This window comes from Heptranchias perlo, chromosome 1 (assembly GCF_035084215.1).
Source record: "Heptranchias perlo isolate sHepPer1 chromosome 1, sHepPer1.hap1, whole genome shotgun sequence".
NCBI classification, from domain to species: Eukaryota; Metazoa; Chordata; class Chondrichthyes; order Hexanchiformes; family Hexanchidae; genus Heptranchias; species Heptranchias perlo.
The window spans coordinates 173,608,199-173,633,625 of NC_090325.1; the positions used below are offsets into that span (position 1 = coordinate 173,608,199).

At 43.8% G+C, this 25,427-nt stretch overlaps 1 protein-coding gene across 2 annotated transcripts in view; it reads left to right on the forward strand.

The window, feature by feature from the left end:
• The window catches only part of LOC137327949 (alpha-1,3-mannosyl-glycoprotein 4-beta-N-acetylglucosaminyltransferase B-like), a 281,525-nt gene extending 256,640 nt beyond the window's left edge, over positions 1-24,885 (forward strand). For both annotated transcript variants that reach the window (XM_067993941.1, XM_067993951.1), the window contains exons 12-15: positions 3,052-3,130; positions 11,489-11,576; positions 17,468-17,580; positions 20,575-24,885. In XM_067993941.1, the coding sequence (XP_067850042.1) occupies positions 3,052-3,130; positions 11,489-11,576; positions 17,468-17,580; positions 20,575-20,598 (304 nt within the window). In that variant the 3' untranslated portion in view covers positions 20,599-24,885. The remainder of the gene's footprint in view (positions 1-3,051; positions 3,131-11,488; positions 11,577-17,467; positions 17,581-20,574) is intronic.
• Positions 24,886-25,427: the final 542 nt, after the last annotated feature.

Below are 25,427 nucleotides of genomic sequence, written 5' to 3' on the forward strand. Positions count from 1 at the left end.
CAAAGACGGGCACCTCAGCACCTCACTCTACCGCAAGCCCACGGACAACCTCACGATGCTCCACTTTTCCAGCTTCCACCCTAACCACGTCAAAGAGGCCATCCCCTATGGACAGGCCCTGCGAATACACAGGGTCTGCTCAGACGAGGAGGAACGCGATGGACACCTACAGACGCTGAAAGACGCCCTAGTAAGAACGGGATATGACGCTCGACTCATCGATCGACAGTTCCGACGGGCCACAGCAAAAAATCGCATAGACCTCCTCAGGAGACTAACACGGGACGCAACCAACAGAGTACCCTTTGTCGTCCAGTACTTCCCCGGAGCGGAGAAACTACGCCATGTTCTCCGCAGCCTTCAACATGTCATCAATGAGGACAAACACCTCGCTATGGCCATCCCCACACCTCCACTACTCGCCTTTAAACAGCCACCCAACCTCAAACAGACCATCGTTCGCAGCAAACTACCTAGCTTTCAAGAGAACAGCGTCCACGACGCCACACAACCCTGCCACGGTAACCTCTGCAAGACATGCCAGATCATCGACACAGATACCACCATCACACGAGATGACACCACCCACCAGGTGCATGGTTCATACTCCTGTGACTCGGCCAACGTTGTCTACCTCATACGTTGCAGGAAAGGATGCCCCAGAGCATGGTACATTGGCGAGACCATGCAGACGCTGCGACAACGGATGAACGGACACCGCGCAACAATCGCCAAACAGGAGGGTTCCCTCCCAGTCGGGGAACACTTCAGCAGTCATGGACATTCATCCACCGACCTTCGGGTAAGCGTACTCCAAGGCGGCCTTCGAGACACACGACAACGCAAAATCGTCGAGCAGAAATTGATAGCCAAGTTCCGCACCCATGAGGACGGCCTCAACCGGGATCTTGGGTTCATGTCACGCTACACGTTACCCCACCAGCGAACAAATGTTATCTGTTTTTAATATAATGGGTCATTTGCTGGCTCTCTCTGCCTTCCGGATGTTTCTGCCTCTCTCTGTGTTTTTTTTCTCTGTTTTTTTTCCCTGTTTGTTTTTTTGTTGAATGTGTATTCGGGGGTTCTGCAGGTGACACCTCTCTGTCTGAACACGGTGATTGCCTTGGCAACGGGCAGTTGCAGGGGCAGTCTGTAAACACCATGTATTGTTCAATATGTATAAATGCATAGGCTTCAAGGAGCTCTTGAAACATTTGCCTGAGGAAGGAGAAAATCTCCGAAAGCTTGTGAATTTAAAATAAAATTGCTGGACTATAACTTGGTGTTGTAAAATTGTTTACAATTAACCAATCAGATTGAAGAATCGTTAATGAGCAGCGCAGAGTCTGAACCAGGAAGTATAAGTTAAAATAGTGAATTCATTGTCAAATCAGGCACAGAAAGTGAAATAAAGAGAGGGAAAGAAAGATTGGATTAAAAGAGAGAGATAAAAGAGACAGAAAGAATAAGTTAAAAAAGAATTTAAATTTAAATTTAATTTAAAAAAAAAATTCCAACAATAATTAAAAGCTGAAGTAATGAGACTCCACACTTGTAAAAGTTAATTTTCAGTACCAGAGAGGTTGTTTGGCAGTAATTAAGACCTACCACACTGTTAAAAGGGTACTTACATCAGAATAGACAAACCCTAACTTTTTGTGGAGAATTTAGTCTGTATCTACGACGTCAGTAGAGGAACTTCATGCCGCTCAATACATTTGAATGGGGAGCCAGTCGGCGAGATGCCGTTTTTGCACAGCTTACAGAAGGGCAACGCATCTCGGACAGCAACTTCCGGATTTTCACGTTTAACTGCGCATGTGCGCTTGCTGGAAGTTGCTATCCGATTTGCGCATAAATAACAGTGAGCGCTGTTAGCCTCAACATTATTTTCACAGCAAAATCCAGCCCAATAACTAGCATACTTTATGTCAGATTTTCAGGAGAGATGGGGAGAAGAGTCAGTGGCGGGGGGGGATTTTGTTTAAGCAAATCAAGTGAAACTTCACCATTATCCCAGTATATCAGGCATATTTTCTCCAACATTACTGAAGTACAACATGACGTCAGTTAATAGTAAATCAATGTAGACATTCGGCGCTGAAGTCTAAAGGGCCGATTTTAACCCCCATGCTTGACGAGTACAGTGGGTGGAGGGTTAAAATAGAGGCAGCACACCGCAGGTAGGCGAGAGCCTCATTAAAATTCAAAAGTCGGGGTCTAATGACGTCAATCAAACCTCAATGCTATTTTAATGCACCTGGGCCAGCCTTAGCAGGGAAACCCTGCGCGAAGGAGCAGCAGGCCTAGAAGAGGGCCAAAAAGATAAGTAATTTTTTTTAAAAGGTTGGTTTGTGAGACAGGAGCCCACAAGGAAACCTAGGGCACCAGGCTACCCTCCCCCAACCCAGGACCACTTACCTGGCTGCCGAGGAACCTTCTCGCAGTCCCCAGCCACAGCCCCCTGCTACGCTGGCCTGAGAGCTAAAATGGTCCAGGCCTCACGTTGATGAGCCAGGGCTCTTGCGCTTACCCCTCTCCCCCAGTTAAAATCACGGTTTATTAATTAATCAACAACTGGGAAATATACAGGCATACTATTTATTTTTGAATAATATGATTACATGGTCTGTTTTGAAGGTTTACTTGATTGATGATGCTTTCACTGCTGTGTTTATTGTACCTTTCTGGCTACATTTTTTAACCTGTGCAGAATGAGAGAGGAGAAAAGAAATAATGGCATGCTGTTAAAAGTGAGCCTTGAAATTGTGTCCTGGGACATAAGTTCATAAATGCTTAACATCTGTAATTCTTCTCTCTGCTATTTTAACAAAGGCATTAACCTATTTAAATAAGTAGGTTAACACTCCACTAAAGTCATAGAGAGAGGATGTTCTGGGAAACAAGCCAAGGATTTGCATGCTAGTATCACACAGTTTAATCTCAAACACATAATCAGACCATGCACCAGACAGTCCAATTTTAAAGCAGCAGTAAAAGTTTGTTCCATATTCTGCCTTGTTCACTATGCATGTCTGCTTTGCTTCACAGATATCTTTTTAGAAGTGGCAATGTAGAACATCCAGGAGATAAACTTTTCAATACAACAGTGGAAGTTCTACCAGCTGATGTAAGTGTATCTTCTTAAAATGCTTATTGTTTAAAGACATTGCACCTTATGTCAATGTCTTTAAACAATAACCTCATTTACCTGATCTCACTGTACATCAATGCATCTGATATCTCTAAGAGTTTAGTATTATTGGAACGCTCCCCACGCAACACCCTGGTCCACTCTTCCATCAGCCCAACACCCGCTCTCCTCCCCACGGCGCCTTCCCGTGCGAGCGCAGGAGATGCAACACCTACCCTGTCACCTCCTCCCTTCCCACCGTCCAGGGCCCCAAACACTCCTTCCGGTGAAACAGCGATTTACTTGTACATTTTTCAATTAAGTATACTGTATTCACTGCTCACAATGCGGTCTCCTCTACATTGGGGAGACCAAATGCAGATTGGGTGATCGCTTTGCTGGACATTTCTGCTCAGTCTGCAAGCGTGACCCTGACCTGTCGGTCGCTTGCCATTTTAATTCCCCGTCCCACTCCTACTCTGATCTCTCTGCTCTTGGCCCCTTACACTGTTCCAATGAAGTTCAACGGAAGCTCGAGGAACAGCACCTCACCTTTTGATTCGGCACATTACAACCTCCTGGACTCAACTTTGATTTCAATAACTTCAGATTATAACCACTGCACCCATTTTTTCGGACAGCAAGTGCTGGTAATGGTTCTGATGTTGCCATTTACAGCTTCTCTAGACCCATCTTTTGTTTCTTTACTTGTTCCATTACCACCCTCCTTGCCTTGCACCATCATCCCTTTTGTCATTTAATCACTCCTGCCCTCCACCCTATCAGAGAACTTCCCTTTTGTTCTTTCCTCCCCTTCTCCTTCCTCTCCCCCTTTCTGTGTACTTGCTTAAAAACTGTTTAATCTTCAACTTCTTCCAGTTCTGACGAAGGGTCATCGACCTGAAACATTAACTCTGTTTCTTTCTCCACAACTGCTGCCTGACTTGCTGAGTATTTCCAGCATTTTCTGTTTTTATTTCAGATTTCCAGTATCTGCAGTATTTTGCTTTTGGTTTAGTATTATTCATGTTTTCCTCCCACTACATGGGCTCAATTCTGAAATGGAGCCGGGAAGGGGGCGAGGGGGGTCAATTTGAGGTCAGGAAACCCATTAGTACGGGTTTCCTAGACGTCCTTACGATTTTTACATAAGGACATCTTTTATTTTTTTTGTCGGTTTCCTGTCCGACAGACCGGCTGATTGACAGGACCGTCTCAGTCAGACTGAAAACCAGCCAGGGAGAGGAAGTCTGAAGGTAAGTCTGCAGGTAAGTCTTCGTTTGCATGAAGGGGCGGACGGGGGGTATGGGTGGGCAAGGGGCATAGGTGGGCAAGGGGAAATGGTGGGCAAGGGGCATGGGTGGGCATGGGGGTCGCGAGTCATGGGGGATGGGATCTGTGGTCAGTCACGGGGGGGCGGGATCGGGAGTCATCGCGGGGGTGCGCAATCGCTGAGGGGGAGGGTTAGGGGATCGGGGTGGGAGGATCAGGGTCGGGGCCGGAGGATCAGTGTCAGGGTCGGAGGGTTGGGGTCAAAGGATCGGGTCAGAGGATCAGGGTCGGTGTCAGGGGTCGGGTCGGAGGATCGGGGTCGGAGGATCAGGTCGGAGGAGCAGGGTCGGGGTCAGAGGTGGAGGATCGGGGTCGGATGATAGGGGTCGGGGGTCCGCGATCGGGGTGGGGGCCATGATCGGTGGGGGGAGGGGCAGCTCAGTGCAGGTAGGCTTGTTGAGCCTGGGGGAAGCATTCCTGCTTCTCCTGGCCCACAAGCTGTGCCTTTCTAGGCACTTACCTGCAGTCTCGGGCCTTCTCGCCTCCTTTCACAAAGTGTAAAACAGAAGGCCTGGGAAGCCCGGCCCCCCCGGGGTTGAAATCGAGTATTAGTTAAAAATGGAAGCTTGAAGCCTCCTTGAAAGGCTATAAGGCCCGACCCGCCTCCTAGGAGCGGGTTGGTCGCCTGCCCTTCATGCCGCCCCCATAAAAACTGGAAATGGCAGGTTGGGGGTGGGTCAGAAATACTGGCAATTTTCAATGACCCACCCGCCCCTAACCCACCTGTTTTTTACCTTTAAAATTGAGCTTCATGTGTCAAAGATTGTAAGGACAATGTTAGCTTCTTCCGACCTTCTTTGTAATAATTGGAGAAAGAGTTTCTTGCAGAATTTTTATAGATGTCAGTGTACCTCATTCTTGACTATATCAAGGTCATTCCAGGTTTGCATGTATCAAAGTATGAAATATTCCCAATATTTACATCAGTTTATTAGTTGACAAAGTAGAATGAAAAATTCTGTCAAAAAACCCAGGTAAAAAATAAATATCCAGGCAGACTCCCCAATAACTCAATAGGTATTAACATTGGGATGGTATTGATCAGGACGGTCCAGGTTCCCTGCTGCATTAGCTGACCTCTGCTAAGGCAATGGTAGGGCTACTAAAATTGGTCTCAATGCCACTAGTTCTAAGGAAGGGAAGAATCAGGCAGGGTTCTTGCTTGTGACCACTGTGTCTGGTGGTCATGGGTTTGGCTGTGATTAAAGTTAAATAGCCTGCTGACATTTGCTGCCTGAGCTCACATATGAAGATTGGTACTTGTAGAACTGTACCCCAACAAAAGTCACCACCTTCAAGAGAAGATGGGAAAAAATTGGGTGGGAGGAAGTCTATGAATGTGTAAATTTTAGTCACGTGTGTCAGAACATTAGCAAATTATCTACCTCTTACCTCTGAAATTTTAAAATTCACTAACAGATCATAAAACCTTTATATTCCTTTGATATCCCCATTGATAAAAGATTGATTTATGTCTAATAACATTTAATAACTCTAAAATCCAAATGTTGGTTCTTGCTTCAGTTTACTACGTTTGTTTCCATAATCTGCAAATTTGATTTTCTGATATAAAGTATTCTGCGTTGCTGAATTTTCATAAACTGGGTTTATCACCTACTTTCTTTAATTCATCCACCGGGTTCATTGTCCAATTCATAGGTTATAACGTGGAAACTTAGATTTACATCCTACTTTACATATGAGTTATTGGTAAGCTGTGTATCTGACATACATGGAAATATGAATCTGCAAACCAAGCTACTGAGAAATCCACCCAGGTAGAGTATCTATCTGACTGATATAAGTGCACATTTCCTTATTATAGGAATATACCCTGCTTATCGAAGTCCAGAGATCTTAGGTACAGGTTAGCAAAGTCAAGGCTTCGGGACCCTGTGTGTGCATGACGGTACTGCTAAAAATGTGTATATTACCAGCAGAGAGCTTCCCATCACTTGTTCAGCCAGAACCACCCTAACTGTTAGAAAATCGGATTGCATGGTTATCTGAATTAGGTAGGAAGATTGCGAACCTCCAGTTACAGGTCTATCATTCTAGATTTCATCACTATACTAGGCTGGTTGGCTAATCAGTAGTACCCATAAATTCTGCAAGCCTGCCTGGCTCACATATCAGATTACTGAGTCTGCCAGAGAGTTAAATTTGTTCTGAACTTCCATCAATGGGTGTGTTATGTTGGGGCCACCTTGACCTTAAAGAGACCACACTTATCTCCTTCCCTAGGAGAATAGTCAATATTTGGTCATTGAAAAACTGAGCAATATAATTTTGAACCTTCACTAGCCAGTCAGCATGTACCAAGAAGAGCCACAGTAGTACAAGTCATCATCCTCCTGATCACAGCACTGATACGTACCATATCCATTAAACCATCAGTTGGAGGTGCTGAACTTCAGCAACATCTGTTAGCTTCCCTGCAACCCAGTCCTGCTAGACACTGACATCTTGGACATATGGGCACATGTTTGGCTCCCAGGTAACTCTTTCAAGCAGCTGTCATCCCAAGTCTCAAAGTTTCCTCATCAAATATACGACAGACATCTGCCTTCAGTACGGTGGAAGAACCCACTAAGGGCAGCTTGCAAAGTGCCAACCATCTTGTGTTCTAGACTTTCAAGGCAAATGCGATATGCCAAGATTAGTTATCACCAACTGCTTAATCTGGGTTGCTTATGTGAAGGATTTTAGTGAAGAGATGTATCCTCATCAGGTATTCAGTGGCAGGTCAATGTAGGCCAGAGCCCTTTCTTGCTGCAACCATTTCCCCTTCTTGCCACAAATGCACCTCACAGTTTGGTCCTGAGTAGGAGGAAGCCCTTCCATTATATGCCTAGGAATTTTGAACCATGGAAGAGATTTGTTTGGGCACATGTCTTACATACCACAAGGTTAGCCTGACATTCATTAATGCTAGTTTCAAAGGTTAGAAAATCCAAAGAATACAGTGTGGAATGAGGAAAAAGTTCTCGCTTACCTTCTTTTTACTTTTAAAGTATAAGCAGAATGTCTAGTGTGCAATCATATAGAGTGAACTTTACTTTCATTACTAAAAGGCAGAACAACTGACACATCTGAATTCACCAAATCACTGTACACTAATGATATGAAATAATATGTCAATAATTCCAATGAGTTCAATGTTATTACATCTCCTATTTGGTGAGCTGTGCTAATATCATTTTTTTAATCTATTATAATTTAATTTTAAATCGTCTATTCCCTCCTACATTCACTTTCTTACAAAATTTAGAGGCAAACATACATACCTACACACTTTGGTATGACAAAAACAGAACAACGATTGATGTGAGCATTTATAGAATCATAGAAGTTTACAACATGGAAACAGGCCCTTCGGCCCAACATGTCCATGTCGCCCAGTTTATACCACTAAGCTAGTCCCAATTGCCTGCACTTGGCCCATATCCCTCTATACCCATCTTACCCATGTAACTGTCCAAATGCTTTTTAAAAGACAAAATTGTACCCGCCTCTACTACTGCCTCTGGCAGCTCGTTCCAGACACTCACCACCCTTTGAGTGAAAAAATTGCCCCTCTGGACCCTTTTGTATCTCTCCCCTCTCACCTTAAATCTATGCCCCCTCGTTATAGACTCCCCTACCTTTGGGAAAAGATTTTGACTATCGACCTTATCTATGCCCCTCATTATTTTATAGACTTGTATAAGATCACCCCTCAACCTCCTACTCTCCAGGGAAAAAAGTCCCAGTCTATCTAACCTCTCCCTATAAGTCAAACCATCAAGTCCCGGCAGCATCCTAGTAAATCTTTTCTGCACTCTTTCTAGTTTAATAATATCCTTTCTATAATAGGGTGACCAGAACTGTACACAGTATTCCAAGTGTGGCCTAACTAATGTCTTGTACAACTTCAACAAGACATCCCAACTCCTGTATTCAATGTTCTGACCAATGAAACCAAGCAAGCTGAATGCCTTCTTCACCACCCTATCCACCTGTGACTCCACTTTCAAGGAGCTATGAACCTGTACTCCTAGATCTCTTTGTTCGATAACTCCCCCCAACGCCCTCCCATTAACGGAGTAGGTCCTGGCCCGATTCGATCTCCCAAAATGCATCACCTCACATTTATCTAAATTAAACTCCATCTGCCATTCATCGGCCCACTGGCCCAATTTATCAAGATCCCGTTGCAATCCTACATAACCTTCTTCACTGTCCACGATGCCACCAATCTTGGTGTCATCTGCAAACTTACTAACCATGCCTCCTAAATTCTCATCCAAATCATTAATATAAATAACAAATAACAGCGGACCCAGCACCGATCCCTGAGGCACACCGCTGGTCACAGGCCTCCAATTTGAAAAACAACCCTCTACACCCACCCTCTGTCTTCTGTCGTCAAGCCAATGTTCTATCCAATTGGCTACCTCACCTTGGATCCCGTGAGATTTAACCTTATGTAACAACCTACCATGCGGTACCTTGTCAAAGGCTTTGCTAAAGTCCATGTAGACCACGTCAACTGCACAGCCCTCATCTATCTTCTTGGTTACCCCTTCAAAAAACTCAATCAAATTCGTGAGACATGATTTTCCTCTCACAAAACCATGCTGACTGTTCCTAATCAGTCCCTGCCTCTCCAAATGCCCGTGGATCCTGTCTCTCAGAATACCCTCTAACAACTTACCCACTACAGATGTCAGGCTCACCGGTCTGTAGTTCCCAGGCTTTTCCCTGCCGCCCTTCTTAAACAAAGGCACAACATTTGCTACCCTCCAATCTTCAGGCACCTCACCTGTAGCGGTGGATGATTCAAATATCTCTGTAGGGGACCCGCAATTTCCTCCCTAACCTCCCATAACGTCCTGGGATACATTTCATCAGGTCCCGGAGATTTATCTACCTTGATGCGCGTTAAGACTTCCAGCACCTCCCTCTCTGTAATATGTACACTCCTCAAGACATCACTATTTATTTCCCCAAGTTCCCTAACATCCATGCCTTTCTCAACCGTAAATACCGATGCGAAATATTCATTTAGGATCTCACCCATCTCTTGTGGTTCCGCACATAGATGACCTTGTTGATCCTTCAGAGGCCCTACTCTCTCCCTAGTTACTCTTTTGCCCTTTATGTATTTGTAGAAGCTCTTTGGATTCACCTTTGCCTTATCTGCCAAAGCAATCTCATGTCCCCTTTTTGCCCTCCTGATTTCTCTCTTAACTCTACTCCGGCAATCTCTATACTCTTCAAGGGATCCACTTGATCCCAGCTGCCTATGCATGTCATATGCCTCCTTCTTCTTTTTGAATAGGGCCTCAATCTCCCGAGTCATCCAAGGTTCCCTACTTCTACCAGCCTTGCCCTTTACTTTATAAGGAATGTGCTTACCCTGAACCCTGGTTAACACATTTTTGAAGGACGCCCACTTACCAGACGTCCCTTTGCCTGCCAACAGACTCTCCCAATCAACTTCTGAAAGCTCCTGTCTAATACCATCAAAATTGGCCTTTCCCCAATTTAGAATTTTAACTTTTGGGCCAGACCTATCCTTCTCCATAGCTATCTTAAAACTAATGGAATTATGATCACTGGTCCCAAAGTGATCCCTCACTAACACTTCTGTCACCTGCCCTTCCTTATTTCCCAAGAGGAGGTCAAGTTTTGCCCCCTCTCTAGTCGGGCCATCCACATACTAAATGAGAAATTCCTCCTGAATACACTCAACAAATTTCTCTCCATCCAAGCCCCTAATGCTATGGCTGTCCCAGTCAATGTTGGGAAAGTTAAAGTCCCCTACTATTACCACCCTATTTTTCTTGCAGCTGTCTGTAATCTCCTTACATATTTGCTCCTCAATTTCCCGTTGACTATTTGGGGGTCTGTAGTACAATCCTATCAACGTGATCTCTCCCTTCTTATTTTTCAGTTCTACCCATATCGACTCCGTGGGCGAACCCTCGGATATATCCTCTCTCACTACTGCCGTGATGTTCTCCCTAATCAAGAACGCAACTCCCCCTCCTCTCTTACCTCCTGCTCTATCTTTCCTATAGCATCTGTACCCTGGAATATTTAGCTGCCAGTCCTGCCCCTCCCTTAGCCATGTTTCAGTAATAGCTATAACATCCCAGTCCCATGTACCCATACAAGCCCTGAGTTCATCTGCCTTGCCCATCAGACTGCTTGCATTGAAATAAATGCAGTTTAATCTAGACTTCCCTTGGTCTTTGCCGTGCTTTCTCAGACCATTTGTCCGGTCATGTTTTGTACACTCTCCCTTACTGCCTTTTGTTTCTGTCACCACTTTACTTCCCACTGACTTCCTGCATCCCCCTGCCACTTTAGTTTAAACCCTCCCCAACAGCACTAGCAAACACTCCCCATAGGACATTGGTTCCAGTCCTGCCCAGATGCAGACCGTCCAATTTGTACTGGTCCCACCTCCCCCAGAACCGGTTCCAATGTCCCAGGAATTTGAATCCCTCCCTCTTGCACCATCTCTCAAGCTTATTTCCTGTGCAATCAGAAGATGCACAAAATTAAAGGTGCTTGTTTTATAGTAATTTATTACAAAAACGTTCATCCTCAATCACGCTCTCAGGATATCTAGGGCCCATTAGAATGAAACCCTGCATTGTAACTTCCTGCTTCTGTTTTCTTTATAATGGCACACCGGAAGGAGCTGGTGAAACTTAGATAACTTAAATTATTGCAACACAAAGATAGCTTTTGTAGCCTCAAAAAGTTGAGCTTCCCTCCCCTCCCCCCCCCCCGCCCCACCCCAGCATATACCGAAAAGGGATGCAAGGTATACTCAATGCAAATAATTGTGATAGAAAGTGGAAAGATCCCACTCATGATTGCATTGCGTTCACTGCATTAAACAGTCTGAACTGGCGACAATCAAGAAATGAGGTGTTCATACAACTATGATTGTAAATTAGTTTGTTTAATTTTGTTAAAATGATTCCTTTGTAATGATTTGAATCCTCCTTTCTCACAATTTTTCAGAAAAGTGAGGTTGAGAAGAAATCTTTGCAAAACAGTAACACAAAATATCCCAAATACGAAGAAACAGATGATGGCTATTTAAGAATAGGTAAAAAGTTATTTAAAATATATTCTTCTGAAAACTAATCCAACAATAACATTATATGGTTTGAAAATGTATTTTGAAATGAATAGCTACAATTATTGGCTAAAAATTACTGTCAGTCATATCAGCAGACCAACTCTTAAAAGTTCTAATGACTTGCCATTTTAACACAGAATTAAGCAGATTATTTTAGAAGCGTTAATGCCTCCGTTAAAATAATGGACAAAGCATTATCATATGAACATGTTAAGTGTTCATCAACCACTATTGGCAACAGCAATTTTGTGTATTCAAGTTTTGTTAGAATTTTGAATGAACTGTTATGGGATATTTCTGATCCAGACTTTGAATATTCTGTTTTTATTCTATTGTTAAGTGATGAGCTGGAGAACAATTCTGAGCTGATGTCAGCCTCCGTCTCCTTTTATAGTTCCTGCAACTTTGTACTTTACACACATACGGGTAGATTTTCATCTATACCACCTGAAAAATTCGTTCCAGTACAGGTGTGAGATAAGAACATAAGAAATAGGAGCAGGAGTAGGCCAATCGGCCCCTCAAGCCTGCTCCGCCATTCAATAAGATCATGGCTGATCTGATCCTAACCTCAAATCTAAATTCATGTCCAATTTCCTGCCCGATGTCTGATTTTCTTCTCTGCACTCCACCAACGCAATGCTTTATGCCCAGGTGATGTCAATGAAAATCTACCCTATAATCTGTACAATATGGGTGTTAATTTGCTTAGATTGCCTCATCGACAATCATCAAAACAGTGGGGCCAATTTTCACTTTCGGCAGTAGTGGAAAACTGGCGGTAATGGATCGGCCACCATTATACACCCCACCCGGTTTTCCTTTCCGATGAAGTCAATGGAAAGAAAAATCAGCCAGGATGTACAATGCGCGGCCGATCCGCTATTGCCCATTTTCCGCCACCGCCTAAAGTGAAAATTACCCCTGACATCTTTTCACAAGCTTCTAGAAAGATCCCTGGAAACAGGTTCATGTGTTCTGTGCACAATGATCAGTAAATAGTTAATTATTGACAACCAATTTCAATACATGTTGGTACAGTTTATCAGTAGCAATGGCTTTAAATGATTTTTTATAATTCTTTTAAAAACCTGTTGGGCAGCTTGCCCTGTTTACTCACTGGGCACATAGTGTGATTGATATTGGGTCATGGTGATCAAAAAGGTTCCAAGTTTATTCCCATCTGATCGCAACTAGGGAAGAAAGTCAGGGCACTACAATTGACCTCACTGCCCTTGGGCTAGAAAGGGGAATAATATTTGGAATTTCGGCTGCTAATTGCAGTCCAATGATTCCTGCTATGGAGATACTAACATTGAAAATGTTAAAATACTGGGATTATCCTTCTAGAAATGGAAGTTCAGGTCCTGGTTGAAGGTACAGGGGCTTTATATCCCGTGCCCAGTACTCTATGTTAACACCAGAGCTTCCATTTTTCTTAGTCTAGCTCTCATCCACTTCTTGATAATCCTGAAAAGCAGGCTGTCCAGGTCCTCTGTGTTCATTTGGTCCACTTTCTCCATTGGAACAAACCACAGGTACAGGACCTCAACATTTACGCATATACTCAGTCTAACCCAACGCTGAGGGGGGGACAGTTCAGTAAAATCTCAAGTTCTGTGATCTAAATGTTGGTGATGCCAGGTTTTCCTCAGCGGAGTCTGGGCAATGACTCTTTTCACCCCAGCTGAGGGATTTTCCAGGCAGGAAAATTTCCCAAAAATAGAAGCAACTCAAGTAGGCTGGAAAATAAATAGAAAACCCACAGCTTCAGCTGTAGTTCTACCATCTGACTTTGCTTAAACCAACATACATGCCCACTGCCTCTGTTACACACCAATCAAACATCTGCCCTCCCACCTGGATTCGTCAAAACCAGCCTGCAGGAAGCAGGGCTGTGCCTCTATCTTGTCTAATAATTTCCCCTTGAAATTTTAATTAATTCAGTTTATTTTAAGCAAAACTTAATTGAAAGCTTCAGACACAAATTAAAATGAAATGTAACAAAAACTAATAGAAAAAATGGACTTGAGTTTTTACAATATATTCATCTGTGAAGCAGATTTTCAAGAAACCTGGCCTCATTTCTTATTTTGAGTTGGATGGAGTTTTGGAAACTCATGAATTTGCCAGACAATTTAGAAAGCAGGATACTACTACAAAGCTCCGAGGGGCTGAAAACCTGTGGGACCAGTATCTTGGCGTAAGTGCCAGGATATAACTGCACAGGCCCTCTGGCGCTGACCCCCATCAAAGTTTGTGGAGTCAGAGGGAGGAGCCTTAATTTAAATATACCTGCAGATGACCATGTACAAGGGGTGCATCTTGGGCACCCGTCCACTGAAGGTGGCTAGGAACCCCGGTGGACTGGTGCTGGATCTGGAATGAAAGCAAAACTGCCCCCTGGGGGACCAAACTGTACTCAAAAAATAACTTCTTTCTTTGGAGGCTTGGCATATTAGCCACCAGTGCTCTCCTCATGTATCCCAGGCCACGGCCATTGGAAATCCCAGCCTGGGAATCCCTGCCACCAGCCACATTGCCAAACACACCACTGGCTTTGTTGAGGGTATGTGAAGACTCCATTCCCAATGTCATTGGGACCCCACTGCAATTTTACCTGAGGCCTGGTGGGAAGTTGGGCAGGGAGGCTTTTAAATGAGGCCTGGGAATTAAAACAGCCCGAGTCTCATTTCTGCAGCAGCGGGTGAATTTCACACTCACCTTTCCATCCACCCAACCAAAACCCGCCCAAATCGGGGCCTTTGTTTGAAATAAAAGTAACTCCAGCTGCTCACCACTGTGAATAATGATGATGTGGAGATGGACTGGGGTTGACAATTGTAAACAATTTTACAACACCAAGTTATAGTCCAGCAATTTTATTTTAAATTCACAAGCTTTCGGAGGCTTCCTCCTTCGTCAGGTGAATGATGTGAAAATGAAATCCTCGAAATGAAATCGCATTTATAATTCACAGAACAATGCTTGGTGAGTACAGACAGTTTTTTCAACTGCCCGTTGCCAAGGCAATCAGTGTGCAGACAGACAGGTGTTACCTGCCAGGTCTCACAGAATATACAAATCACCAAAAAAAAACAACAAACAAAAAAAAAACAGAGATAGAGAGGTAGAAACATAGAAAAGACAGCAACTGACCCGTTATATTAAAAACAGATAACATTTGTTCGCTGGTGGGGTAACGTGTAGCGTGACATGAACCCAAGATCCCGGTTGAGGCCGTCCTCATGGGTGCGGAACTTGGCTATCAATTTCTGCTCGACGATTTTGCGTTGTCGTGTGTCTCGAAGGCCGCCTTGGAGTACGCTGACCCGAAGGTCGGTGGATGAATGTCCATGACTGCTGAAGTGTTCCCCGACTGGGAGGGAACCCTCCTGTTTGGCGATTGTTGCGCGGTGTCCGTTCATCCGTTGTCGCAGCGTCTGCATGGTCTCGCCAATGTACCATGCTCTGGGGCATCCTTTCCTGCAACGTATGAGGTAGACAACATTGGCCGAGTCACAGGAGTATGAACCATGCACCTGGTGGGTGGTGTCCTCTCGTGTGATGGTGGTATCTGTGTCGATGATCTGGCATGTCTTGCAGAGGTTACCATGGCAGGGTTGTGTGGTGTCGTGGACGCTGTTCTCTTGAAAGCTAGGTAATTTGCTGCGAACGATGGTCTGTTTGAGGTTGGGTGGCTGTTTAAAGGCGAGTAGTGGAGGTGTGGGGATGGCCATAGCGAGGTGTTTGTCCTCATTGATGACATGTTGAAGACTGCGGAGAACATGGCGTAGTTTCTCCGCTCCGGGGAAGTACTGGACGACAAAGGGTACTCTGTTGGTTGCGTCCCGTGTTAGTCTCCTGAGGAGGTCTATGCGATTTTTTGCTGTGGCCCGTCGGAACTGTCGATCGATGAGTCGAGCGTCATATCCCGTTCTTACTAGGGCGTCTTTCAGCGTCTGTAGGTGTCCATCGCGTTCCTCCTCGTCTGAGCAGACCCTGTGTATTCGCAGGGCCTGTCCATAGGGGATGGCCTCTTTGACGTGGTTAGGGTGGAAGCTGGAAAAGTGGAGCATCGTGAGGTTGTCCGTGGGCTTGCGGTAGAGTGAGGTGCTGAGGTGCCCGTCTTTGATGGAGATTCGTGTGTCCAAGAAAGAAACTGATTCTGAGGAGTAGTCCATGGTGAGCTTGATGGTGGGATGGAACTTGTTGATGTTATCGTGTAGTCTCTTTAGTGATTCCTTGCCGTGGGTCCATAGAAAGAAAATGTCGTCGATGTATCTGGTGTATAGTGTTGGTTGGAGGTCTTGTGCAGTGAAGAAGTCCTGCTCGAACTTGTGCATGAAAATGTTGGTGTATTGGGGTGCGAATTTGGTCCCCATGGCTGTTCCGTGTGTTTGGGTAAAGAACTGGTTATCGAAGGTGAAGACATTGTGATCCAGGATGAAGCGGATGAGTTGTAGGATGGCGTCCGGAGATTGGCTGTTGTTGGTGTTGAGTATTGATGCTGTCGCAGCGATGCCGTCATCGTGGGGGATACTGGTGTATAGTGCCGAGACGTCCATCGTGGTGAGAAGTGTTCCTGGTTCAACTGGTCCGTGGGTACTGAGTTTTTGTAGGAAGTCTGTAGTGTCGCGACAGAAGAATGATAAAGAATGATAAATGAATAATGAATAATGATAAAGAAGGAGAATGTAAATGGGATGAGGTATGTAAAGAGACATGCCCCTTTTTATATGCTGTGCACTTTTTTAAAAGGCTGCTGCTACTGGGCCTGAAATGGGGTAGTTTCATGACTTCAAAACTAATCTTCAAATAGCCAAACCTATAACATTTCAACTTCTTCATTTGGTCCAAATCATATTCCTGGTACCTTCTATTACAAATGGGAATGTACCAAAATAATTAGAGGTGGACAATTGTATTTCAAAGGGATGATAGTAGAAATTGATTCCATGATCACGCACTCGCAGTGGGGATCTGCAAAGGACAGTTTTAGAGCCATAACATTGTAAGGGTACATGCTCCTGTCAGGTACATTCCCACCAGGAGCATGGCATCTCCCCTTTAATCTATTTTCTTAATTGGATCATTTGCTCTTTGATGTTCCAATGAGGGAACAAGAAATGCTGCTATTAAAAACAGTTATTTAACAAAAGGAAACATGTGAAAATATGCTCCGGGCATTCCCAATTGTGAAGTCTTCGAGGGAAAAATTCAACTTCAATGGGGCCGCAAAATGGGCAGTCGTGGATCAGCGGCCTGTTATACACCTCGCCTGCCATTCCTTTCCATTATCAGGCAGGGTGTATAATGGGCAACTGCTCTGATACTGCCCGTTTTGTGCCCCTATCGAAGTTGAATTTTACCCTCCACATCTTCAGCAAAATATTTACACACTGTTGCTATAGCGAAATATTTAATTTCACTGACAACATTTAAATGTATTTATTTCTTTGCTGAATACCAATTTTGTAGTATGTGGCAGTTTTTAAGTAGATGGTTGATTTGTCATTCAGATAAGGAAATATTGCTTATGGCCTATAAGTGAAATTGCCCAATTTGTGTCACAAAATGTGACTTTTTTTAGCTGTGGACTTGTGCTCATTCAGAACTAAATACAGAAACTGCCCCAGACTCATTTCAATTAGCTTGCTTACAACTGCTGGAAAGATGCTGCTGATCCTGTCATGGTGCTAGAGATGAAAGCAGTGTCCTAATCCAAAACATAACTCAATGTCCACTTAAAATTTTCCAATTTAGCTATGAATTACCAGTTTAGTCTGTGGGTAGTTAAATCTACATTTCTTTTTCCTTTTGTGTGAATTGTAATTTTGTTTTATTTACATGTTAAGGTGCATTTAGGAATGGAATTGCAGAAGGTGAAGTCGATGCGTCGATTGGAAAAATTGAGGCTATCCGATTATCCATTCTTTCAGAGTCCCCTGTTTGGGTTTTACTGAGTGAGGTAATATTTTAGAAAGGGTATACCTTTCCTAAGGTATTTCTATATTAATGAGATGCTGTTGACTTCTGAACCACAGGTCTCGTGCAGTTGACAGCACTCCCCCATGTAAATTGTCCAACCTACCTTGTTCCAGCAGCAGTGGAGACTATGTTTTTCATCAGTCTTTGAATTTCCCATCAGATCTATCTCCTCTATGGATCCAAATGACTTGCAGGATATCAGAGGCTTGACTTCATGGGCTGGATTTTCCTCATCGGCAGATTTACCAGATGTGCACTAGAACGGTTCTTCAAACTACCGGTGTTACACCGTCAAGAACCAGCCTAATTTTGCTCAGAGCAACTTCATTACGTGTTCATGGTGGGCTCCAGGCACTATAGGTAGTCCGCCTCTAGGATGGGAGGAAAATTCAGTTCTGCTGCAGTAGGTGAAAGAGTCAAGGCATCCACTTAATATTTGTACCAATGTGGCTCCATACAATGTCTGAGGCTGGTGCTTCTTCAGGGACCAGATCCACGAATTAAAAACCCTTCAGTTGAGTCATTGCTGTCTGCAATTTGGAAAAAAAGGACCCAGCTTTCTGGCCCCAACAGAAGGAGGCCCACAAATGGAAAGATCCAGGCCCATGGAAAGAGCTGGCCTTGGCAGTAATTGCCACTTCGCCCCCATTAAGGAATGCTTTTTGAAACCTGGATTGCATTCCATATGATAGCATGCAGAGTGCATTCACACTCTTTTCTTGAAAGGGAAACTGCTCACAAAGACAAGGAAATATCACCTCAATCAGTCAGCCACCCCAGAAGCTTCTGCCATTGTAGGAGAAGTAGGAGACTAAGTCAGTAAGGGCATCATGAATAGGCCCCAAGAGGATTCACAGTGACCTTAAACAATAGAAAGGTTGTCAGATTTGTTGCCAGTGAGATGGGATATGTGCAGAATGATTTCAGGCAAAGTGGAGGAATACTACTTCTACTTCTACTACTACCACCACCACCACCACCACCACCACCACCACCACCACCACCACAACAACAACAACAACAACAACAACAACAACTCGCATTTATATAGTGCCTCTAATGTAGTAAAACGTCCCAAAGCACTTCAAAGGAGTGTAATCAGTCAAAATTTGACACCAAGCCACATAAGGAGATATTAGGATAGGTGACCAAAAGCTTGGTCAAAGAGGTAGGTTTTAAGGAGCATCTTAAAGGAGGAGGGAGAGGTAGAGAGGCAGAGAGGGAGGGAATTCCAGAGCTTAGGACCTAGGCAGCTGAAGGCACGGCCACCAATGGTGGAGTGATTAAAATCGGGGATGCGCAAGAGGCAAGAATTAGAGGAGGTTTTGGAGGGTTGTAGGGTTGTAGGTTACAAAGATAGGGAGGGGTGAGGCCATGGAGGGATGGTCTGTCTGAAGGAGTAGCAGAATGACTTCCAAATGGGAGCCTTGGTAGTTGTGGAGGAGAACTCAATGTCAGCAAGCGACCAAGTTGATATTATTGTCAAAATAGGACCATGATGGCAGGGCACATTTGACAGTGGTCTCAGATCTTAGTCAGCTCAAGATCTCTCATGAGCTGTGCATGCAGGTGACCAGCAGCTGACACAACTCAGTTATTGCTTTGTGAGGGAAGTGTAGCCTTCTGAAGCATCTCTCAGTGAAGCAGCCAACTTAGACCTGCAGACAGGGAGGTGTGGGTAGTGAGCAGGGGCTGGAGGCCACCTACTGTGCCAGCACAGCCTGGCATCTCTTTTAAACAGTCAGGAAAATTGCCGTTAGTAAAAAGATTTTGCCAAATGCAGAAACATCTAAACTTTCAAATTTACTTTGAATAGGTTGTTTGGGTTAAGGAAAACTTGAAATTATCATTAAGATATAAGAAAAGGATCATTTCTATTTGATGTAAAGTCTTGATTTGTTAACGTATTTCTAACTAATTAGAATAATCCAATGCTGAGTGTTTTCCAGACTTTTTAAAAAGTGTTTTTCCCTTGCCCCTTGTGAAGCGCCGAGGGACATTTTACTGCATTAAACATGCTATATTTGGCCTAGAAACTCAATAGGTAAAATGTATGTGGAGGGGAAGGGGGTGCGAGGTTAACCCACGCCAGTTGATAGAATGCAGGCAGCATGTGAAATCCTTGCTGCCTGCTCATTTCAATGATGTGTGTGTGCAGCCAGTGCTACCCGCACTGTTCATTGCCTGCACGCCTACCGGGGGGGCCTGATAGTGAGTAGCCCACGCTACTTAGAGGCAGCCAGCCTCTTAAAGATGAGGTAGATTCTGCCTGCAAGAAGTGCTGTGTGATACCTATCATTGAAATGGCTGAAGCTGGGATAGAGCAGGTACCAAGGTTCTCTGCTACTGCACTGGAGGCAGTAAGTGGAGAGGAGGAGGGACATCCTTTATCGCCCAGGGGGCAGGAAGCCCTCTAGGCTGCTGGTGAGGATGTGTGGGAGGAGATTGCCAATGAGGTCAATGCCAGGAGCATTGTTCCCAGGTCATGGATGCAGTGCTGCAAGAAGTTTAATGATTTGACCAGAGTTGTCAGAGCACTGCTCAAATACCTCCTCATCACAGTTGCACCATTCAAGTGCATTCTGGTTAGCACCCCGTTGTGCTGAGTGAAGTCAGCATGTGGCATCCAATTAGCTGGGGCAGTCCATAACACTGAGTAAGTCCTGCACGCAGCAGATGATTCTCATCTGCATAATTATCTGGCTGCTTTAAATCCTGCCGGTGTGCAAACTTAATGCGAGTGCTACCTCCTACATCAAAATGGCGGGCTGTGCACTTCTGGTCGTGCATGTGCACATCGATCCCACCATTTTAGGTCCTTAGGTGGCCGCATAGCACCTGAAAAACATGTGCTATATGGCCCAATTTCTAGGCCAAGTTGTTTAAATTATAGAAGGTGAACAGGATATGGTTTCGTGCAATAAAATTTACAAAATACATTAAACAGTTTGATGTTTCTGTATTGTTTTCTCAGATATTCATTAAGACAGCTGCATAAATGCAAGGAAGAAATTGTACTCCCCATCAAAAATGTGCCTCTTCAATGAAGTTTGCCTGAGGTGGATTTCTTCAACAATTGCGCCACCTAGTGTAGCGACATTAAAAGAGCAATTGGGTGAAAATCAACAAGTTTATGTGGAAAGACCATGGTGGTGCGACACTGCAGAAATGCAAAATTTTAAATGATCTTTGACCAAAACAATTGAACCATTTATTTATATGATAATGACATTGTTTTATAATCTTGCTTTATAAATCCATCACCAAATGTCACCACAAGACTAAACTGAAAAATACCATTTTAATGAAAACTTCAGTGAATTTGGGTTATGGCTATGTTATTGTGTGCTGTTTGTAAATGCATAGTTTGTGCAGAAACAAAAGGTATGCTTGGTAACTTTATGTAATTGGCCCCAAGACAAATGATTTAACATTAAACTAAAAAGAAATAGTAAAGTATTCTACAGACATATAAATAACAAAAGAAAAATCAGAATAATGATAGGGCCACTAAGGGATGCACACGATGAACTCATAGGTAACGACAGCAAAATGACAGAAATATTGAATAGTTAATTTGCCTCACTATTTACTAGGGAGACTAATAAGGTGGGCAGGACATTAGAAGGAGAGATCAAAAAAGATATTAAAACATTTAAGGTAGAAAGGGGGGAGATAATTGATAAACTAATCAAACTTAGGGAGGATAACACCCCAGGTCTGGATGGATTGCATTTGTGAGTATTAAAAGAAGTTAGGGAGGAGATAGCAGAGGCAATATTATATGCATATATATATAAAAAATCACTAGAAAAGGGAATAGAACCAGAGGACTGGCGGACAGCTAATGTTATTCCTATATTTAAAAAGGGCGATAGAACAAGTCCAGGGAACTATAGACAAGTTAGCTTAATGTCAGTGGTAGGAAAGATAATGGAATCTTTACACAAAGATGTAAAAGAAAGACATCTGGAGAACGAAAATATAATAAAAAATAGTCAGCATGGATTTCAGAAGGGAAAGTCATGCTTGACCAAACTTAGTGTCAAAAAGAGCAGACAAGGACAATGCAGTAGATGTAATATATTTGGATTTTCAAAAGGCCTTCGATAAGGTACCATATTGTAGACTCATGGCTAAGCTCAGAGCATGTGGAGTCAGGGGACAGGTAGCAGAATGGATAGCAAATTGGCGACAAAACAGAAAACAGAGAGGGGTTAAGGGTAGCTACTCAGATTGGTGAAGGGTGGGAAGTGGTGTTCCACAGGGATCGACTATTGTTGTTCATAATTCACATTAACGATTTGGATTTGGGAATTGGAAGTACAATTTCAAAATTTTCAGACAACACCAAATTGGGGGGGGGGTGTAGTTAATATAAAGGAAGAATGCATCAAAATGCAAGAGGACATTAATAAACTTGCAAAATGGCTGTGTAATTAGCAAATGAATTTCAATATAGATAAGTGTGAGGTGGTGCATTTTGATAGGAAGAATAAGGAGGCCATATACTGCTTGGATAATAAGAGTCTAAACGGGATAGAGGAGAAAAGGGATCTAGGGGTACAGATACATAAATCACTAAAAGTAGCGATGCAGGTTAATAAGGCCTTAAAAAAAGGCAAATCAAGCACTAGGGTTCATTTCCAGATGGATAGAATTGAAAAGCAAAGAAATTATGTTAAACTTATATACAACCTTGGTTAGACCACACTTGGAATATTGTGCACAATTTTGGTCTCCATATTGTAGAAGGGTTATAGAGACATTGGAGAGGGTGCAAAAAAGATTCACAAGGATGATACCAGAACTGAGAGGATATACTTATCAGGAAAGGCTGAACAGGCTGAGAATCTTTACTCTAGAAAAGAGAAGGCTGAGGGGTAACCTGATTGAGTTCTTTAAGATAATGAAAGGGTTTGATAACGTAGACGTAGAGAAAATGTTTCCACTTGTGGTGGGGGAGTCCAAAACTAGAGTTCATAAATATAAAATAGTCATTAAGTGCAAGTAATCAACCTTTTGAGATGCAAGGCTACCTCAGCTTCTTGTTTTTTTTAAAAATATACCTTTCACAACTATCCTCTAGTTTTGTACTGCAGTGGTTGGTCTTTAGACTGTTACCAAATGGTTAAATCATGGTTTGTACCAAAAGAATTATTCTGGTGCTTCGAAGGCAGTGGTAATGTTGTTCGCACCAGATAGTACATGAAGTCTTGTGGGTATATTTTGCTCTGTGAATTAAATAAAAGCAAAATTTCTTTACTAAACTTTCATCGGTTTATGTCAGTTTGTTAAAAGAATGCTTTAGCTTTAGATGCAGAGAAAAATGTACCCCTTAGGCTGGGAGACATGTGATATTGAGGTTGATGTGTTGCTGTCCATTGCCAAAGTAAAGTAAACCCCCAACTCCCCAGCAGTAGCACTTTTTCAAAGCTTCAACTGAAATATAGGGCTGGATTCTCCACTGATAGCCCACCTGAAACTAAGCGGAATAGCGGTGGTGAATGATGGAAAATTAGGGAGTTGAGGCCTACAGCCACCTCACCCCTCCACCTGCATTTGTCTCCCCTGCTCTCACCCAAAGCAGGACCATCGCTCCTTCCCCACTCACTGCAGGGAGAGGGGCACAGCTACCCAGTGGATTTTCATGGTATCTACCCGTTACTTGCAGCGAGTGGGAAGTAACGGTAACAGGTTTGGTAACAGGACACTTGCAGCGGGCTCCTCTCCGTCCATTTGTCCCTTGTAAACAATTTTACAACACCAAGTTATAGTCCAACAAATTTATTTTAAATTTCACAAGCTTTCGGAGGCTTCCTCCTTCCTCAGGTGAATGTTGTGGAAATGAAATCTTCGAATCCTTCGCATTTATAAATCACAGAACAATGCCTGGTGATTACTGCCCGTTGCCAAGGCAATCACAGTGAGCAGACAGAGAGGTGTCACCTACAAGGCCACCGAATATACAAACCCCCAAAAAAAAAAGAGAGGCAGAGACATAGAGACATCCGGAAGGAAGACAGCAAATGACCTGTTATATTAAAAAGAGATAACATTTGTTCGCTGGTGGGGTTACGTGTAGCGTGACATGAACCCAAGATCCCGGTTGAGGCCGTCCTCATGGGTGCGGAACTTGGCTATCAATTTCTGCTCGACGATTTTGCGTTGTCGTGTGTCTCGAAGGCCGCCTTGGAGTATGCTTACCCGAAGGTCGGTGGCTGAATGTCCTTGACTGCTGAAGTGTTCCCCGACTGGGAGGGAACCCTCCTGTCTGGCGATTGTTGCGCGGTGTCCGTTCATCCGTTGTTGCAGCGTCTGCATGGTCTCGCCAATGTACAATGCTCTGGGGCATCCTTTCCTGCAACGTATGAGGTAGACAACATTGGCCGAGTCACAGGAGTATGAACCGTGCACCTGGTGGGTGGTGTCCTCTCGTGTGATGGTGGTATCTGTGTCGATGATCTGGCATGTCTTGCAGAGGTTACCGTGGCAGGGTTGTGTGGTGTCATGGACGCTGTTCTCCTGAAGGCTTGGTAATTTGCTGCGAACTATGGTTTGTTTGAGGTTGGGTGGCTGTTTAAAGGCGAGTAGTGGAGGTGTGGGGATGGCCATAGCGAGGTGTTCGTCGTCATTGATGACCTGTTGAGGGCTGCGGAGAACATGGCGTAGTTTCTCTGCTCCGGGGAAGTACTGGACGACGAAGGGTACTCTGTTGATTGTGTCCCGTGTTAGTCTTCTGAGGAGGTCTACGCGATTTTTCGCTGTGGCCCGTCGGAACTGTCGATCGATGAGTCGAGCAATTTGTCCCTAGCAAGCTTACATGCTTAATGCCCCGGTCTTAGTCAAGGCCCTTACAATCTTCAGAGTGCTTATGGCCCTTTAATGCTGCTCCTGCCTCTTCTAGTGCTGTAGCCATGATCCTGTTGCAGCACCAGGAGAATTGCTTTCTTCTGTCGTGGCTAGTTCTCTTTTAGTGGCAGCAATCCCACCAGGACCCCACTCTGCATGCCAAATGACCCCCACCCCAAGAAAATGGGTCGGGGTTACAGCGGGGTCATAGTGATGGGCAGGAGTCCCGTCCAATTGGAATTCCGCTGCATGAAGGAGAATCGCAGCCATAATGTCAAATTGGATATTTATCTGTTTACATTTTAAAAGACTTGTGCACATTTTTAGCCTTAATGTTGGTGGATTCCATTTTAAATTATGGTTTTCTTATAGTTTTGTAGTTAGTGGATGATAGATATGTCAAATTGAATATTTTTTAAAATGGAAAAATAAAAGCAACCTCAAGCGTGTGCATTTTTCTTATTGATGATTATTTCTGTCACTCTCATTTGCACTGCACACTATGGGCATGCATATTATGCATATGTGAATGCTACTATCAATGTGGATACTTTGTTTAGAATGCTCGAGATTTAGCTTACATTCAAGTGAACATGCATATGTAATGTAAATATTACGGGGGACCTTTTGGAATTATCATGTAATAGCAATACAACTATTTGATATTTCAGAAAGCCCCAATTTTCTTCAATTAGCCTTCCTGTCTTGAACATCATGTATAGTGTTGAGAAATGATTCTAGAAACCCCAACAGCCCTCTTGTACATCACCCAAGGGGTTATTCCTCCTGGGTGAGCCTGAACAGTGAATTCTGAGACTATTTTTCTGTGAAGGACATCACAGCTGAGCCTGCCCTCACCCAATGTCCACATTCATACACTTTATGGCAGAAGTTACTGGAAAGTGGCCAAGAGCAGAAACTCTGACTGATTTGCCCCTTCCAACTCAGAAGCACTGAGGCTAATAATATCAGTCC